Here is a 19,232-nt window from a genome sequence, read left to right on the forward strand (position 1 = left end):
AAACCCCTCATGTGAGGGTCTTCTGGTCAAACCCCTCATGTGAGGGTCCTCTGGTCAAACCCCTCATGTGAGGGTCCTCTGGTCAAACCCCTCATGTGAGGGTCCTCTGGTCAAACCCCTCATGTGAGGGTCCTCTGGTCAAACCCCTCATGTGAGGGTCTTCTGGTCAAACCCCTCATGTGAGGGTCCTCTGGTCAAACCCCTCATGTGAGGGTCCTCTGGTCAAACCCCTCATGTGAGGGTCTTCTGGTCAAACCCCTCATGTGAGGGTCCTCTGGTCAAACCCCTCATGTGAGGGTCCTCTGGTCAAACCCCTCATGTGAGGGTATCTTCTGGTCAAACACCTTGTCTGACTAAAGGTCTAAAACATTCGGAAATTGCTGGAAACATTTCGGACATTTTTTCACAGGCCTGGACAATAAAATCTCTTTACGTGCAAACGACGGTATCAGCAAGGCTGGAAGTGTTTCCGTAGTGTAGCTGAATAATCATTGTTCATAATTCAACATTTGATTGATTTTGGCCAAATAACGGCTGTAAACATTCTATAATGCCCGCATAATGGCAGCCAACTGTTTAGAAAATTTGAACTGTGGATTTGCAAAACATGGCCCAAATGACATGAATAAAAATTATAGCACAAATTAAATGATTTGTTTTACTAACTTCAATTGATAAGGCTGTACAACAGTCAGTGTTTGTCACACAGACATTGACATTTTCGGTTGTGTTGTTTGTTTGGAAAACAGCAGTTCGCTTTTCCAAAAAGTAGAATGCAAAGTTTTGTTTCCGGATATTGTAGTATGTTTCCGAGCGGCTTTTTGGCTTAATTCTACAAAAATCCAGACCTAAAAGTTACATTTTATTATTGTAACATACATAGAGATACTGCGGAAACACTTTCAGCTTTGCTGATACCGTCGTTTGCAGAGATTTTATTGTTCAGTAATGTTTCCGAAATGTTTCCGGCAATTCCCGAATGTTTCCGACTTTTATTAAGAGCCTCAAACGCCTCACGTGGGAGGTCCGGGTCCTACAGGCGCCGCGGACAGCTCTCGCAGCTCGCTTGTGATTGGCCGGATCCCGGCCGCCTCCGTGACGAGCACAATAGTGAAGGAACTGTTGTTCGAAGCAGAAGCGACAGAAGCTCAGCAGGACTTATGACCAATATGGCAAACACGACCGAAGAACGAGCGGAGAGAGCGGAGCGCTCGGACGGGAAGATGGTGAAGATGGAGGTGGACTACAGCGCCACGGTGGACCAGCGGCTCCCGGAGTGCGAGAGGATGGCGAAGGTGAGCTGAGTCACGCTAGCGGCCTGTCTCCGTCCCCGCCGGGGTCCAGCCCGGGGACCAGCCCGGTGGTCCAGCCCGGTGGTCCACACCGGGGTCCAGCCCCGGGGCTCGTTCATCAGTACCGGGGACTAACTCCGATAAGGTCCACCGGGTGGGGACTGTGGGCCCTGGTCCCTCACGGCTCTCTAGCACGCCACAGCGTTAGCTTCGAGCTAATGCTAACTTCGACTAGCTTCAATGCTAGCTGTCACGTTTAAGGGCCGAATGTGATCATCGGTGATACATGAATACTGTAATGTATGCGTTCCTCGATGTGAGCCCATGAATGAGCGCCGTGTGTTGTGTGTCCCAGGAGGGCAAGCTGCAGGAGGCCGTGGAGGGGCTGCTGTCCCTGGAGAAGCAGACCAGAACGGTACGGTATACAGTTTAACAGAACGGTATACAGTATAACAGACCAGAACGGTACGGTATACAGTTTAACAGAACGGTATACAGTATAACAGACCAGAACGGTATACAGTTTAACAGAACGGTACGGTATACAGTATAACAGACCAGAACGGTATACAGTATAACAGACCAGAACGGTATACAGTATAACAGAACGGTACGGTATACAGTTTACCAGAACGGTACGGTATACAGTATAACAGACCAGAACGGTATACAGTATACAGTATAACAGACCAGAACGGTATACAGTTTACCAGAACGGTACAGTATACAGTATAACAGACCAGAACGGTATACAGTATACAGTATAACAGACCAGAACGGTATACAGTATAACAGAACGGTACGGTATACAGTTTAACAGACCAGAACGGTACGGTATACAGTTTAACAGACCAGAACGGTACGGTGTACAGTATAACAGACCAGAACGGTATACAGTTTAACAGAACGGTACGGTACGGTATACAGTATAACAGACCAGAACGGTGTACAGTATAACAGACCAGAACGGTATACAGTATAACAGACCAGAACGGTATACAGTATAACAGACCAGAACGGTATACAGTATAACAGACCAGAACGGTATACAGTTTAACAGACCAGAACGGTGTACAGTATAAAAGACCAGAACGGTGTACAGTATAACAGACCAGAACGGTATACAGTATAACAGACCAGAACGGTGTACAGTATAACAGACCAGAACGGTATACAGTATAAAAGACCAGAACGGTGTACAGTATAACAGACCAGAACGGTGTACAGTATAACAGACCAGAACGGTGTACAGTATAACAGACCAGAACGGTATACAGTATAACAGACCAGAACGGTACGGTATACAGTTTAACCGACCAGAACGGTACGGTATACAGTATAACAGACCAGAACGGTACGGTATACAGTTTAACAGAACGGTACGGTATACAGTATAACAGACCAGAACGGTACGGTATACAGTATAACAGACCAGAACGGTACGGTATACAGTATAACAGACCAGAACGGTACGGTATACAGTTTAACAGAACGGTACGGTATACAGTATAACAGACCAGAACGGTACGGTATACAGTATAACAGACCAGAACGGTACGGTATACAGTATAACAGACCAGAACGGTATACAGTATAACAGACCAGAACGGTATACAGTATAACAGACCAGAACGGTACGGTATACAGTATAACAGACCAGAACGGTATACAGTATAACAGACCAGAACGGTACGGTATACAGTTTAACAGACCAGAACGGTATACAGTATAACAGACCAGAACGGTACGGTATACAGTATAACAGACCAGAACGGTATACAGTATAACAGACCAGAACGGTACGGTATACAGTTTAACATTCACTAATCTATAATAGTGTACAATAAGCCAAGCCCTGCTGCACGTCTTTGTTTAAACATGTTAACTGAGGCGGGGGACAGTAGTACAAATGCTTGGTAGAAGTAGGCCAGTAGAAACTCTGCTTCTATTAGCCGTTGTGTTCTCCTCTCGTGTTCAGGCGTCAGACATGGTGTCCACGTCCAGGATCCTGGTGGCCGTGGTTCAGATGTGTCACGAGGCCAAAGACTGGGACGCGCTGAACGAGAACATCATGCTGCTGTCCAAGAGGAGGAGTCAGCTCAAGCAGGTCCGACACTGGCGCCACTCTGCACACTTTGGGTGTATTCTGGAGACGCTTTGGCAGAAATCACCCAAAATATAAGTTCAGCTGCCATGTTGCAAAGTTCCTGTGTTGATCCATTTCTGTCTTTTTGAAATGTGAAGACTATGGAATGACTGCTGCCTCTGAATGGATGACTGCTGCCTCTGAATGGATGACTGCTGCCTCTGAATGGATGACTGCTGCCTCTGAATGGATGACTGCTGCCTCTGAATGGATGACTGCTGCCTCTGAATGGATGACTGCTGCCTCTGAATGGATGACTGCTGCCTCTGAATGGATGACTGCTGCCTCTGAATGAAGAGTGATTATTTTGAGTGGGTTCCATTCGAGTGTTGGTACATTTGAGCCTTACTGTAGTAGAGTCCACTTTGTAGACGTGTTGTAGTTCCTCTCTCTGATAGCAGTGAGCCACCTCAGACGTGACGGTTCACGAGGCCTCTTCTTGAGCCTTGTGGTTTTGGGGCTTTGACAGGCTGTTGCTAAGATGGTTCAAGAATGTTACAAGTACGTGGACGAAGTGAGCGACCTCCCCATCAAGCTGCGACTCATCGACACGCTGCGCACCGTGACGGCTGGCAAGGTGGGTGTTGGTTCAAGAACCTTCTGCTTCCTGTTGTTGACGTGAAAAGGTATGAAACTGTGCAGTCTTTCCTACATTAGCATGGAAGTATCTGAGGCCGGCCGATGAAGGAGAGTCCACTACCATGGTGGGGCATGTGACCTGTATTGATATGTGGCCTTGGCTACTCTGGTCCTTAGCTTATTCATTTTCCAATGTAAGGGTGAATTAAAGATCCCATATCATGCTTTTTTTAGCAGTCGGACATCACACTGTTACCGAAGTAAAGTTTGAGCTGTTTCACGCACTTATGCCTCGTTTCCACCGAGCGGGTCAATTTGGTGCAGCACGGTTCTCTTATATTGGCGTTTCCACTGCCAACATTTGAGATGGGTCCCAAAATAAGCGTGCTGAGCCGCTCCTATTTTCGGTACTCGCAGTCTGAAAGGGTGCCGAAAAGGTGGTGCTACACACATTGTCCCTTGATTGGTCAACAGAATCGTCCCTTCTGTGAGACAAGGGGATCAAAACAAACCCAGAGCCCGAGAGGTATTTCTGGACCATGACGAAAGCTTAGCTTATTATAGAAAATGTCGCGCCAAAGTTTTCCGTCCTTCTTGGATGTCCTCCATTGTTGCTCTTTGTTTAATGTGTTGCGTTCTTCTATTTTCTGTGTGTTTTAATTTATTAGCAGGCTACACTGTCGCGGTGCTATGATGTCACGATGCTTACGTAGCTGCCGTGGCTATTGGGTGTGAATACTCCCCCTGGCTCGGTCTTTAGCAGACGTAAAACATGTATACAGATGTTATATAACAGCCTCAACTCCGGCAGATTGCAATCCCCCCCCCCCCCCCCCCGTCAACAACTCTGTCAGCCCGTAATACCCCCCCCCAGTTTGAGTTTGACACCCTGGTCTAAAGCAAATGGGGAAAGCATGATATCACCCCTTTTTAGATGCGGCTTTACAGCTCCCAGAAATGCTCAACTGACGGCTCGTGTCTCTCAGATCTACGTGGAGATCGAGCGGGCCAGGCTGACCAAGACCTTGGCCAACATCAAGGAGCAGAGCGGAGACGTGAAGGAGGCAGCCTCCATCCTCCAGGAGCTGCAGGTAAGAGATGGGAGAGAACGGGTCATCATATGAGATGGATTGGCCCATCGGGTGCCCCGCCCATTGTGCCTATAAGTGTGAAAAACTCACATGTCTCATGTCACCCTCATGTCACCCTTTTGACACTCTGACTTGAAGGCACTTTATAGCTTGGACTTGGAGAGTTGAAGACTTTATGGATACAAAAAGTACTAGTCCTTAATCATCCCTCTCATTGAGTCTGAAATGTAAGAAGGAATCTGGCATGATAATTGAACTGATTCATCCGATTGGAAGAGGCGACTTGGGTAAACCCGGGAAGGAATTTAAAGGAGAACTTCAGGGCTCTTCAAACTGGACCGTATTTCACCACCAGTTTAGGTGAAAAGAACAATGTTAGAATGGTAATGATAACCTTGTTGATTTATTTTCTAACATCATGGAAAGGATCTATACAGAGAAATACAATTTTTATTTTTAGAGTTGAGTAGTTGCATGAAGAGAACGGTGGAAACCAGAGTCAGAGTGGGAGAGAGGAGCGGTTATTGTGTTGAACTACACAACGTGTCGTTTAGTTGTCTAAAGGTTCTGGTGAAGGAGAGTTGACCTGACGACCAGTTTCATTCTGTCATGTGTTTCTAGGTGGAGACCTACGGCTCCATGGAGAAGAAGGAGAAGGTGGAGTTCATCCTGGAGCAGATGAGGCTGTGCATCGCGGTCAAGGATTACATCCGCACCCAGATCATCAGCAAAAAGATAAACACCAAGTTCTTCCAAGAAGAGGGCTCCGAGGTATGTGAGGGCGGGCTTCACTGGCTCCAGGTACTGGCTTTGGTGCAGGAGAGGGTAACGCTGTGCATGAAACAGGATGCACTACATAACGTGCAACACTTCACATCACTATTAAAGTTTAGCACAGTGGGGACCCTTAGCCTGACATTGCCTGACCAATTCCCAAATGCTTTTTTAGTCTGGAACTTTTCAGTTAATCTTCGCTCCTCTGTTCAGCCCTATATCTGATAATCGGTTGTGATTGTGACGAGGGCCAGGTCTGTTGGGATCTGACTGAACATTGGTTAGTTTCTTTCAGCTCAATTCTGCGCGGTGAACCACGTTGGGATGCTGCGGTAGAGGCTAAAGGCTGTCGCTGTTCAAATTCTTATGCTCGCTCTTTTTGCAGCAATAACTGCAACGTTCAGATGATGCAAACTCATGAACACAAACAAACAAATATCATAATGGGACCACAAAAGACGACCTTCTGCTGTTGACTGATGGATCCTGCCTCAGTGAAACCGCTCTACTGTCTAGTCACTGTTTGGTCTCTTTGTTTACCAGGAGCTGAAGCTGAAGTACTACAACCTGATGATTCAGGTGGACCAGCACGAGGGGTCCTACTTGTCCATCTGTAAACACTTCCGGGCCATCTACGACACACCCTGCATTCTGGAGGACAATGCCAAGTGGCAGCAGGTAGAAAACCTTTGATGTAGCTCAACCCTCCCAGTGAGGGGTCATTGAAAGAAGACCCTCACAAAGGGTAGTGGAGCACTTCGTTTGGGATTCTACATTTTTTACTCCCAATGATTCTCTTGAGTCGTATAAATGTTAAATATGGGAACAGCCACGGTGTGAACTGGTGTTCAACCCCATTAAGGCCCCCTTTGACCATCCTGTAACGTCTCTCCAGGCCCTGAAGAGTGTCGTCCTGTACGTCATCCTGGCGCCTTATGACAACGAGCAGTCGGACCTCGTGCACAGAATCAACACCGACAAGAAATTGGAAGAGCTTCCCAAATACAGGTATGCTGTTTTTAAGACCCTGAGCCACAGTACAAGAGGTTGGTGCCTTCTCTGTTGTGCCGTTAACCACACGAGGCTCTTGTGGTGCGGAGACCGGCTGCTCCTTTATGGTCTGAGGGTTCATGGCCTCTTCCAGCCGCTGCTCATGGCCTCTGTGTGGACGGTGAGCGGCTTGCGGGGCAGGACATTGAAAAAGCCAAAACACTTGGGAGTTTTCCAGCGGGCTAAATAATGCATGTAATGCGTATATACAGTGGGTAGTATTTGATACACTGCCGATTTTGCAGGTTTTCCCACTTACAAAGCATGTTGAGGTCTGTCTTCAACTGTGAGAGACGGAATCTAAAATAAAAATCCAGAAAATCACATTGTATGATTTTTAAATTATTAATTTGCATTTTATTGCATGACATAAGTATTTGATCACCTACCAACCAGTAAGAATTCCGCCTCTCACAGACCTGTTAGTTTTTATTTAAAGATCCCATGGCATGCTATTTTATGGATGCTTTAATATAGGTGTTAGTGGGCCCCTAATACAGTACTTGAAGACGTTCAAGAGATGCAGCCTTGGTGCAGAGTTACAGCCACTACGAGCCAGTCCCACAGTGAGCTCTCCACAAACGTGCCGTTTTTAGAGGCGGGTCCAGGTGGAGGGTGGGGGCGTGGCCCTGAGCAGCTTGTGGCTACGGTACCATGCGCTAGTGTTTACAGTGGAACACAGAACACTCTGGGTGCTCCGGCGGGAGTCCTGGAGCTCTATATCTAAATAATATCATATTATATTTAGATATCTATATAATATAATATATATTATCATGGTCAAAAGCTGTTTGCGCCTCCGGATGATATTATGAATCTCAAACGACTGCGTCGGGTTCTCAGACGCCTCTGGTTCTGCCGCGTCAATATTAAGTTCAGACTGAACAGCGAGGTGGAGGAGAAAGGGATTGTTGCTCTGGGTTGTCTCCCGCTGGAGCCCCGCTGCCCGCTGCTGCGGGCAGCGGGGCTCCAGCGGACAATCCTGGGCAACAATCCTTTTCTCCTCCATGTCGCGGTTCCCAATTCCTTCTCAACCATGGCCGAGATATCCCCCACTACGAGTCTTGTTGTGGAAATACCAGAGACCTCAGAGAACCCGACGCAGTCTAGTCTTTTCACCAAATGGGAGCTTTATGCAAGCTTGCGTTATTGTGTTGCGTGTTATGCGCCATAACACCAACAGCAGAACGGTTATCCAAATAACAAAGAACACTTGCTTTACAGTGTGTGTATTCACACACACACACACGTGGCACTCGCATGGTCCTAGCTCATTGTCTCATTGGCGGCCAAATTCTCTGGGCGGGCCAAGCAGAGAAAGGGGAGGTAACCTGGCCCCATATGACGACATATGGGGCCAGATCCCAAATCTGTGCGTTTGAGCCTTCAGTTTTTCAAAGGCGGAGCAGGATACCTACTGCTCGTTTTACACCTACCACCATTTCTAGCCACTGGGGGACCTTAGGGAGGCTAGGGGAACTCATATCAATGTTAGAAAACCTCATGAAGTGAAAATGTCATGCCATGGGACCTTTAAGAAAAACAAATTACCTGTATTAACTGCACCTGTCCACACACTCAATCAAACAAGACTCCAACCTCTCCACAATGGCCAAGACCAGAGAGCTGTGTAAGGACATCAGGGACAAAATTGTCGACCTGCACAAGGCTGGGATGGGCTACAGGGCAATAGGCAAGCAGCTTGGCGAGAAGGCAACAACTGTTGGTGTAATTATTAGAAGATGGAAGAAGTTCAAGATGACGGTCAATCTCCCTCGGTCTGGGGCTCCATGCAAGATCTCACCTCGTGGGGCATCAATGATCATGAGGAAGGTGAGGGATCAGCCCAGAACTACACGGCAGGACCTGGTCAATGTCCTGAAGAGAGCTGGGACCACAGTCTCAAAGAACACCATACCTAGCAACACACTACGCCGTCATGGATTAAAATCCTGCAGCGCACGCAAGGTGCCCCTGCTCAAGCCAGCGCATGTCCAGGCCCGTCTGAAGTTTGCCAATGACCATCTGGATGATCCAGAGGAGTAATGGGAAACGGTCATGTGGTCTGATGAGACAGAAATAGAGCTTTTTGGTCTAAACTCCACTCGCCGTGTTTGGAGGAAGAAGGAGTACAACCCCAAGAACACCATCCCACCGTGAAGCATGGAGGTGGAAACATCATTCTTTGGGGAATGCACCGTACTGAGGGGAGGCTGGATGGGGCCATGTATCGCGAGATCTTGGCCAACAACCTCCTTCCCTCAGTAAGAGTGTTGAAGATGGGTCGGGGCTGGGTCTTCCACCATGACCTCGACCCGAAACACAGCCAGGGCAACTAAGGAGTGGCTCCGGAAGAAGCATCTCAAGGTCCTGGAGTGGCCTAGCCAGTCTCCAGACCTGAACCCAATAGAACATCTTTGGAGGGAGCTGAAAGTCTGCATTGCCCAGCGACAGCCCCGAAACCTGAAGGATCTGGAGAAGATCTGTATGGAGGAGTGGGCCAAAATCCCTGCGTGTGCAAACCTGGTCAAGAACTACAGGAAACGTCTGACCTCTGTAATTGCAAACAAAGGTTTCTTTACCAAATATGAAGTTCTGTTTTTCTGATGTTTCAAATACTTATGTCATGCAAATTAATAAAAAATTATACAATGTGAGTTTATGGATTTTTGTTTTAGATTCTGTCACTCACAGTTGAAGAGTACCTATGATAAAAATGACAGACCTCTACATGCTTTGTAAGTGGGAATCAAAATACTTATACGTATCAAATACTTGTTCTCCCCACTGTATGTAGTGCTATACTATATCTAATGAAACAGGATTCAATGAAGTCATGTGAAGATCACTGCTGAGAAGACTTCAATAACTCAACGGACTCTAAGAGAATGTACGCGGGTTTGTTCGAAATTGAAAGTAGGCGTTCTAAACTAGTTCTTGCATGCCTACTTCTTTTCTATCGAGCAAGTGGTGCATGCTAGCATCAGCCGTTCTTCCGTGAATCATATCTCAATCATTTTCTCTGCCAGCCCGTAACGTGTCCATTTTGAGCCTAGAGTAAAAGTAGGATTGACTGGGTGGTATGCTTATTATAATAAGCAGCATAGACCTTATAGAGAGCTTTAGGCAATGATTTTAGGGTTACAGTGGACGATCGTGACCAGACGATGTGCTGTCTATTGGCACTGCCATAGGTGGTGGCACAATGTGTGAGGTCACAAGTGGTTTGGACCTGTCATGGTCCAATAGGTCTTTTTATATGAAATGGGTTGAAAGTATAGTTTAGGATATTGGATATTCAACAGACTTTCGCAAAAATAAATAGTAAAAGTCAATGTATGGGAAAGCCTTGAGCTGGCAGACTAATCCTCTGCAGTGCAAAGTGGTCAAAGCAGCATGTCGTATGAGTCCATATTGAAACAGTATGCCTTTGACAGGCAACCAAATGTTACTGGGCGTTCCCGGGAAAAAATAGGCTTTCTCAGGGTTTGAGCATTGTTTGAAAGAAGTGGGTGGATGTAACTACATAACCAAATATACACGCAGGTCCACCTGAATGTGGAAATGTCCCCAATGTGTGTGATTGACGGGTGTTGTGATGGACGGGTGTTGTGATGGACGGGTGTTGTGATGGCGGTGTTGTGATGGCGGTGTTGTGATGGAGGTGTTGTGATTGACGGGTGATGGCGGTGTTGTGATGGAGGTGTTGTGATGGCGGTGTTGTGATGGCGGTGTTGTGGTGGAGGTGTTGTGGTGGAGGTGTTGTGATGGCGGTGTTGTGATGGCGGTGTTGTGATGGAGGTGTTGTGATGGAGGTGTTGTGGTGATGGCGGTGTTGTGGTGATGGCGGTGTTGTGGTGATGGCGGTGTTGTGATGGCGGTGTTGTGATGGAGGTGTTGTGGTGATGGCGGTGTTGTGATGGAGGTGTTGTGGTGATGGCGGTGTTGTGGTGATGGCGGTGTTGTGATGGCGGTGTTGTGATGGCGGTGTTGTGGTGGAGGTGTTGTGATGGCGGTGTTGTGATGGAGGTGGTGTGATGGAGGTGTTGTGGTGATGGCGGTGTTGTGGTGGCGGTGTTGTGGTGGAGGTGTTGTGGTGGCGGTGTTGTGATGGTGTTGTGGTGGCGGTGTTGTGATGGAGGTGTTGTGGTGGCGGTGTTGTGATGGAGGTGTTGTGGTGGCGGTGTTGTGGTGGCGGTGTTGTGATGGAGGTGTTGTGATGGAGGTGTTGTGGTGGCGGTGTTGTGGTGGCGGTGTTGTGATGGAGGTGTTGTGATGGAGGTGTTGTGGTGGCGGTGTTGTGGTGGCGGTGTTGTGATGGAGGTGTTGTGATGGAGGTGTTGTGATGGCGGTGTTGTGATGGAGGTGTTGTGATGGCGGTGTTGTGATGACGGTGTTGTGATGGAGGTGTTGTGATGGAGGTGTTGTGGTGGCGGTGTTGTGATGGAGGTGTTGTGATGGAGGTGTTGTGATGGAGGTGTTGTGATGGAGGTGTTGTGATGGAGGTGTTGTGATGGCGGTGTTGTGATGGAGGTGTTGTGGCGGTGTTGTGATGGCGGTGTTGTGGTGGCGGTGTTGTGATGGCGGTGTTGTGATGACGGTGTTGTGGTGGCGGTGTTGTGATGGCGGTGTTGTGATGGAGGTGTTGTGGTGGCGGTGTTGTGATGGAGGTGTTGTGGTGGAGGTGTTGTGATGGCGGTGTTGTGATGGAGGTGTTGTGGTGGCGGTGTTGTGATGGAGGTGTTGTGGTGGAGGTGTTGTGATGGCGGTGTTGTGATGGAGGTGTTGTGATGGAGGTGTTGTGGTGGCGGTGTTGTGGTGGCGGTGTTGTGGTGGCGGTGTTGTGATGGCGGTGTTGTGATGGAGGTGTTGTGATGGAGGTGTTGTGGTGGCGGTGTTGTGATGGAGGTGTTGTGGTGGCGGTGTTGTGATGGCGGTGTTGTGATGGAGGTGTTGTGATGGAGGTGTTGTGGTGGCGGTGTTGTGGTGGCGGTGTTGTGATGGCGGTGTTGTGGTGGCGGTGTTGTGGTGGTGGTGGTGTTGTGGTGGCGGTGTTGTGATGGAGGTGTTGTGGTGTTGCAGGGACCTGCTGAAGCAGTTCACCACCCTGGAGCTGATGCGCTGGGCCTCGCTGGTGGAGGACTACGGCAAGGAGCTCCGGGAGGGCTCCCCCGACAGCCCCGCCACCGACGTGTTCTGCAGCATGGAGGAGGGCGAGAAGAGGTGGAAGGACCTCAAGAACCGCGTGGTGGAGCACGTGAGTTCATCCTCTACTAGGACACGGTTCTACTGACCATAGGGCGGTTCTACACTGGTGACCATAGGACGGTTCTACACTGGTGACCATAGGACGGTTCTACACTGGTGACCATAGGACGGTTCTACACTGGTGACCATAGGACGGTTCTACACTGGTGACCATAGGGCGGTTCTACACTGGTGACCATAGGGCGGTTCTACACTGGTGACCATAGGACGGTTCTACACTGGTGACCATAGGACGGTTCTACACTGGTGACCATAGGACGGTTCTACACTGGTGACCATAGGGCGGTTCTACACTGGTGACCATAGGGCGGTTCTACACTGGTGACCATAGGACGGTTCTACACTGGTGACCATAGGACGGTTCTACACTGGTGACCATAGGACGGTTCTACACTGGTGACCATAGGGCGGTTCTACACTGGTGACCATAGGACGGTTCTACACTGGTGACCATAGGGCGGTTCTACACTGGTGACCATAGGACGGTTCTACACTGGTGACCATAGGACGGTTCTACACTGGTGACCATAGGACGGTTCTACTGACCATAGGACGGTTCTACACTGGTGACCATAGGACGGTTCTACATAGGACGGTTCTACACTGGTGACCATAGGACGGTTCTACACTGGTGACCATAGGACGGTTCTACACTGGTGACCATAGGACGGTTCTACACTGGTGACCATAGGACGGTTCTACACTGGTGACCATAGGACGGTTCTACACTGGTGACCATAGGGCGGTTCTACACTGGTGACCATAGGACGGTTCTACACTGGTGACCATAGGACGGTTCTACACTGGTGACCATAGGGCGGTTCTACACTGGTGACCATAGGATGGTTCTACATAGGGCGGTTCTACACTGGTGACCATAGGACGGTTCTACACTGGTGACCATAGGGCGGTTCTACACTGGTGACCATAGGATGGTTCTACATAGGACGGTTCTACACTGGTGACCATAGGACGGTTCTACATAGGGCGGTTCTACACTGGTGACCATAGGGCGGTTCTACACTGGTGACCATAGGGCGGTTCTACACTGGTGACCATAGGACGGTTCTACACTGGTGACCATAGGACGGTTCTACACTGGTGACCATAGGACGGTTCTACACTGGTGACCATAGGACGGTTCTACATAGGGCGGTTCTACACTGGTGACCATAGGATGGACTGCTAACACACACATGTTGTTCACTGAAGCTTTAATAGAAAGAAAACATTTCAAATATGTACGAACTCTTGAATGTTTCCTGTTTCTTTCTCCAACAGAACATTAGAATAATGGCCAAGTACTACACCAGGATATCAATGAAGCGCATGGCCAGCCTCCTGGACCTCTCCGTAGACGTAAGCCCACTGGACTGTTGCCATGGATCAAGATTCATTTGTTTGTTTACATGGTTTCATATCACTACTTGTTGGCTAATGAATTTTTGAGTTTTAAAAGCCGGGTCGTCGATGGCTTAAACATCACCATCAAATGATCCACTGTGGCACGAGGCCTTTTTACACTGCCAAGCCGGTACGTTCGCGGCTTGGCACGCCCGGCAATTTCACTGCCTTGCCTGTGTAAAACCGAGCCGGCATTCCTGGTTCACAGGAGAAGGCGGGGCTACGCACGGAGAGCAGACCTCTTTAGAATAACTTGCATACTCAGAATGTTTTATTTTTTATGATTCAAGACACGATCATGCAAGAATGAATATACATCTGAGTGTAGGCTACAAACGTGATTAACTATTTACAAGTTCAAAAACGCCAGCATATTCTTTATTTTGCTGACCACATGTTTTTTTATCCCGACAAAAGTCTCGTAAGGACAGTTCCTCTGCGTCTTTCTCGTAGATCGCACCGTCTTTCCCCGTCTTCGTTTAATGCGACTGCATCCCCTTCTCTCCCCTGATGGTCAGCAGGTCGTGGATTTCACCGTCTCTCCAGTTAGAACGACTCATGTTGATATCACTGCGTTGTCTCTGTTGTAGAGACAACAGCAACACCTCTACCCCCCCCCCCCGGAACCACGGAGCGTCTAATCGCATCAAAATACCGCCATTATGTGTAGGGTCCAGGAGGGTCAATTGGGGTGCGAAATCAAGCCGGTATATTACCTAGGTCAGTGTAAACGCGTGGACCATGCCGGGGAAAAGGCGGGCATAAGACGGGCATATTTGGCAGTAAAAACGTTTACTTAAGAAGGAAATTCATCATTACGTCACCACTAGAGCTGCGCGGATGGGCTATTATTTCATCCGCAACCGCATCACAAAACGCATCATCCGTCCGCACCAACGCTTTGACCAATGTTCAAAACCGCGCCGCCCGCCGTCCGCCGGTTGACTTTAGGTCTACAGGCGACGCGCTGCTGAGGCTATAAAGCCTCGATGTTAAAGAAACGCCGACTCCAGCCCATTGATTCTGATATTCGCTGCAAGTCAGCCGCACAACAGTGCAACATGCAAGTTCACATTTTTAATGGTACATAATTAACAACCCCAAAACTGTTGTTTGCCTTGCAAATCAAAGTTTTCCCACTGTTTTTCTTACCTTCTTTCTTGAGCTAGAAGTTTAACGTGAACATCTCGCGCTGCCATTGACCAATGTCACTTCTGAGTCAAATCACTCCATCATCTCTTTTAATTTCCTTATTCCACGAGTGGTAGGCTACAACGACCGGTAGGCTACAACGACCGGCTGGTTTCTAGTTCTCCCTTGTTGAGCTCTTCACGTACCACCTCCGCCTGCACAGCGTCTCCGACAATAAACAAAGCAGCACACAAAGTCCTTCTAGCCTTCTCTCCGTCTAGTCTCTGATGCGCACGCGCAACCAGGCCAAATTACTGCCTGATGAAAATTTGACTTTCATAGTGTGTTCGTTTTTTCGGAGGTAGGTAACAATATATAACAATACTTAACAATGTATATGTATATATATATTTATTTTTAATTTGATCAGTAAAACCGCCACCCGTCCGAATTTAATTAAAATATTATTTTTTTTCACGTCCTCCCCCGATCCGCGGCTGCAACCACCAACCGCCCATCTCTAGTCTCCAGCCCTTTCTCTGCGTGGGGCTGATAATCAGTAGTTAGGATGAAGCCTTTGGACAGAGGAGGTGTAACAACAAGCCCCCCCTCTAGTCAGGACCTGGACATCCTTTGGTACATCGTGCTACGGTTACTACGGTTACCTCAGAGACCTGTGTGTTTGTGCTACTTGGGGCTCTGATTCTTATGGTTGGTTACTTATATATATATATATATATATATATATATATATATATATATATATATATATATATATATATATATATATATATATTTTATGGTATATATTTTTATGGTATAGATATTCTAACTTCATGTTTGTGAACACTTTGCTTATTTTCTCTATTTTTAGGCTTTATTCTGTTTTGGGGTTATATTTTTACTCCTAGTTGAATTATATTCCGTCTGGAGCAAAGCAGTTGTGTTTTACGACTTCATGTATGAAGTACTGCAGCGTTCAGAAATACCCCCCTAAACCTTTTCTCTCTGTGTCTGTCTGTCCATCTCTGTCTGTCTGTCCGTCTGTGTCTGTCTGTCTCTGTCCATCTGTGTCTGTCTGTCTGTCTCTGTCCATCTGTGTCTGTCCGTCTGTCTCTGTCTGTCTGTCCGTCTGTGTCTGTCCGTCTGTCTGTCTCTGTCCGTCTGTCTCTGTCCGTCTGTGTCTGTCTGTCTGTCTGTCTGTCTGTCCGTCTGTCTCTGTCCGTCTGTCTCTGTCCATCTGTCTCTGTCTGTCTGTCCGTCTGTCTGTCTGTCTCTGTCTGTCTGTCTCTGTCTGTCTGTCTGTCTCTGTCCGTCTGTGTCTGTCTGTCTGTCTGTCCATCTGTCTGTCTGTGTCCGTCTGTCTGTGCCCTGCAGGAGTCGGAGGAGTTCCTCTCCTCCCTGGTGGTGAACAAGACCATCTATGCCAAGGTGGACCGTCTGGCCGGCATCATCAACTTCCAGCGGCCCAAGGACCCCAACGACCTGCTCAACGACTGGTCCCACAAGCTCAACTCGCTCATGTCTCTGGTCAACAAGACCACGCACCTCATCGCCAAGGAGGAGATGATCCACAACCTGCAGTGAACCGCCACAAACTGTCGCATCTCTGTTGTTTTGGTTAACATTGTTCATGCGCATTTTTGATATTTCTTTTTTTTGGTATTTGTGAAAAAAATGTTTTGAACACGCAGTCAGATGGTGGACGTTGTATGCTGATAAAATTCCTGGTTAATTTGCGGAGTAAGTAGCGGCCCGTAGCGCTCCAGCGTGTCCCCCCCCCCGTCACCCTGACCCAGAGGAGGACCGCTGCCCAGCGGGGCGGCCTCCGCTAGGGAGGAGCTCTCCACGTCGGTGTGTTTAGAGGTGCAGCCTCGTTGCAACTTGCTGTCACAAAGAATGGCATAAAGTTTTATTTTTAATGTCTACTTTGAAATAACATTAAACTATATGTTTAGTGAACATCTTCCTCTGCACTTAAGTGTTGCCTGGTTTATTCATCTGCTCTACTTTGTATACTTGACTTATCTTACAGCTCATTAGTGGATAACATATCTTTGATATGAGACTTTGCGCTAACCACCTACATAATTACAAGTGAAGTTGTTCAACAAAATCAAAGTCAGATTGGCTATCAGTTTAGTATTTATGTTTTAAACCTTCTATAAAGGCCTTGGTGTAATAACACACACCTGTCCATATCGTTCTGTTATGCAGGGTGGGGGCATCTATTGCTGTTGCACAGGAACACTTTTTATTCAAACCGATAGTCGACAAATAACGCAGCGAACAGCTCAGCGGGAGTCCCGGCGCCCGGCTCCGCGTCCCGTCCCCGAATCCCAGTGAGATAAACTTAGTTTGGTCTTCTACCCGTCCGGGCCCGAGTTCCTCTTCCACGCGTCCACGAGCACGACGGACGAGCGATGTGTATGCACGCGCGCACGCGTACCCCCTCAACCTTCACGAGGCGCGCGGCCCCGCGCGGCCCCGCCGTGCCCTGCGATGGACTGACAAGTGGATCCAAGATGGCGTAGAAAGTGAGGCTAGGTAAGTGTACACTTCCCTTTTTCAGGCCTTCGGTTGTCGTTTTCGATGCAAGTACGGTGACAGGAATTATGTCCGTAAAATGTTATGGGAACAGCGAACATACCGAATCAACCCGTGCTTAGTAACACGATGTCTGATAAATTATATGAATCTTAAAACCGTGCCAAATGTTCAGGCCCGAGCCCACTTAGCCTGCTAGCCTAGCCAGACTGCTAGCCACAGCTAACGAGCTAGCCAGCTATTCTTGTTGTGGTCCTGCCCGCTCGGCGTCGGAAGGCCCCGCTGTGCCCCGCTGTGCCCCGCCGGGGCCCGGCGGCCCCCCGGTCCCCCCGGCGGGCCCGGGCCTCGCCGTGGCCGCGGGACCGAGTCGGTCCGCCGCGGGACCGAGTCGGTGCAGCGGGGCGCTGGGCTGCAGGAGGAGGGAAGTGGAGGAGCTCCTCCTGATGAACTCACACACTTGTGTGTTTGCTCTTCGCGTTGGGACGAGCGTCAGGGAGAACGCGTTATTTTGTTACTTTTGCAGAATTTTGAGGAACAGTCTGACGGAGGAAACCAAGCGGCGGTGGTGGATGAGGCTCTGGAGGAGCTCCGCTGGTCGCACCAGTACTGGTTCACACGGTTGTTTATGTTGTGCTCTCTTAACCAGGGCCCTGAACTCTATGACGTTATCTGGTATTGTTCAGTCTACTACTTGTACCTCGCTGTGTTCTCAAGTAAGCATTTAACAGGAGTAACCTCTCCACATCAAAGCCTTGCTTGTATCCCATTCCTTCGACAGAACCATTAACAGCGCGGTGACGAGTTTCACCCCTTGTTATGACATGGTACATTATAGCCCAGCAAAGATCCACAATCACACATCGTTTTTGTTATGCAAGTTACTGTGGTAATGTCTATTCATATCTTTTTAAACATGTAAGCAGGCTTTGTGTCTCTCATATTCCCTTCTGCCTGTAATGTATACAATTTCAAAGAAATATAAAGAATGGAGATACTGCACTCTTAATATTTGAACCAAAAGTTCCTATAGAGTAACTTTGTGAAATTGATTGAATTAGTGCAGAGCACATTACTCACTGTTTTCATCAGAAGACCTATTAGTCTGTATAGAGTACTCTAAATTGAGTGTGAGTCAATGCTCACACACAATTTTAATATTTCAGAGCAGTAATATTGTGGTCCTCCATTTATTTAGGATGTGTCATGGTTGAACTTCAAATTCCTTCCTTGTCTTTGTCAAACAAACATACAAGCTTGCAAAGACAGCTGGATTTGATTTGTCTCAATAATTACTTCAGATGATACCATTGCAAATATCCACACTTTAAATGTCAAACAAGTGAAAAAAAAAGGTGTTTCTATATACTATTTGAGTTTGATCGAAAGTTTTTATCAAAAAGTAAGCATAAATATTTTTACCAAAAACCCGTGTTTCATGGAACGACTGTAATGTCTCAAAATCTGTGTGTAGCTCTGTCTCACAGCTCACTGACTCATCAATGTGTTGGTGTATGAGCAAAGTCTGTTGCTTTGTAATTACATTTTTAGATTGAATCCTATCTATCTGGATATTGCCATGTATGTGTGCTGAAGTATTCCAGTAGCCTGGAAATCCAGAGCCACATCTAGAAAGCACATCTAGAAAGGGTCTGGCAACGAGTGATGAAAACGGCCCAACTCGAGGGGCGGCACCAAGCATGCATTGGAAAATATCACTGCATGCAATGGGATAACACTACGACCAATCAGAAGAATACAAGGGGTGATGTATCCAGACCAGCGGAGCTAACCAATAGATTAGACTCTTGCCGTATCCTGTCGGTAAAACAGCAACGCTTTTGGCCCGCCTATATCAGATACACCGATGTGATTGGTTCATGTTCTGGGCCAGGGGACTCAGGGAGTGAGTATGTTGCTCGTTCCCAGAGTGACTCGCTGAGCAAATTCAAA

General features: G+C 47.9%; 2 protein-coding genes across 2 annotated transcripts in view; both read left to right on the forward strand.

The window, feature by feature from the left end:
- Positions 1 to 1,106: 1,106 nt before the first annotated feature.
- Positions 1,107 to 16,711, forward strand: psmd12 (proteasome 26S subunit, non-ATPase 12). Its single transcript, XM_084465230.1, has 11 exons — positions 1,107 to 1,295; positions 1,648 to 1,707; positions 3,271 to 3,399; positions 3,908 to 4,015; positions 5,004 to 5,108; positions 5,730 to 5,879; positions 6,426 to 6,560; positions 6,778 to 6,890; positions 12,015 to 12,189; positions 13,482 to 13,559; positions 16,113 to 16,711. Exons 1-11 carry the CDS (start codon positions 1,161 to 1,163, stop codon positions 16,320 to 16,322), a joined length of 1,398 nt encoding a protein of 465 aa, XP_084321356.1. The 5' UTR covers positions 1,107 to 1,160; the 3' UTR covers positions 16,323 to 16,711.
- Positions 16,712 to 17,232: 521 nt separating this feature from the next.
- helz (helicase with zinc finger) overlaps positions 17,233 to 19,232 on the forward strand; it is a 68,235-nt gene continuing 66,235 nt past the window's right edge. The window contains 1 exon segment of the mRNA XM_084465673.1: positions 17,233 to 17,282. The gene's annotated coding sequence lies outside the window, so the exon portion shown is untranslated.

Source organism: Micromesistius poutassou (assembly GCF_964030765.1).
Source record: "Micromesistius poutassou genome assembly, chromosome: 3".
In the NCBI taxonomy this organism is placed as follows: domain Eukaryota; kingdom Metazoa; phylum Chordata; class Actinopteri; order Gadiformes; family Gadidae; genus Micromesistius; species Micromesistius poutassou.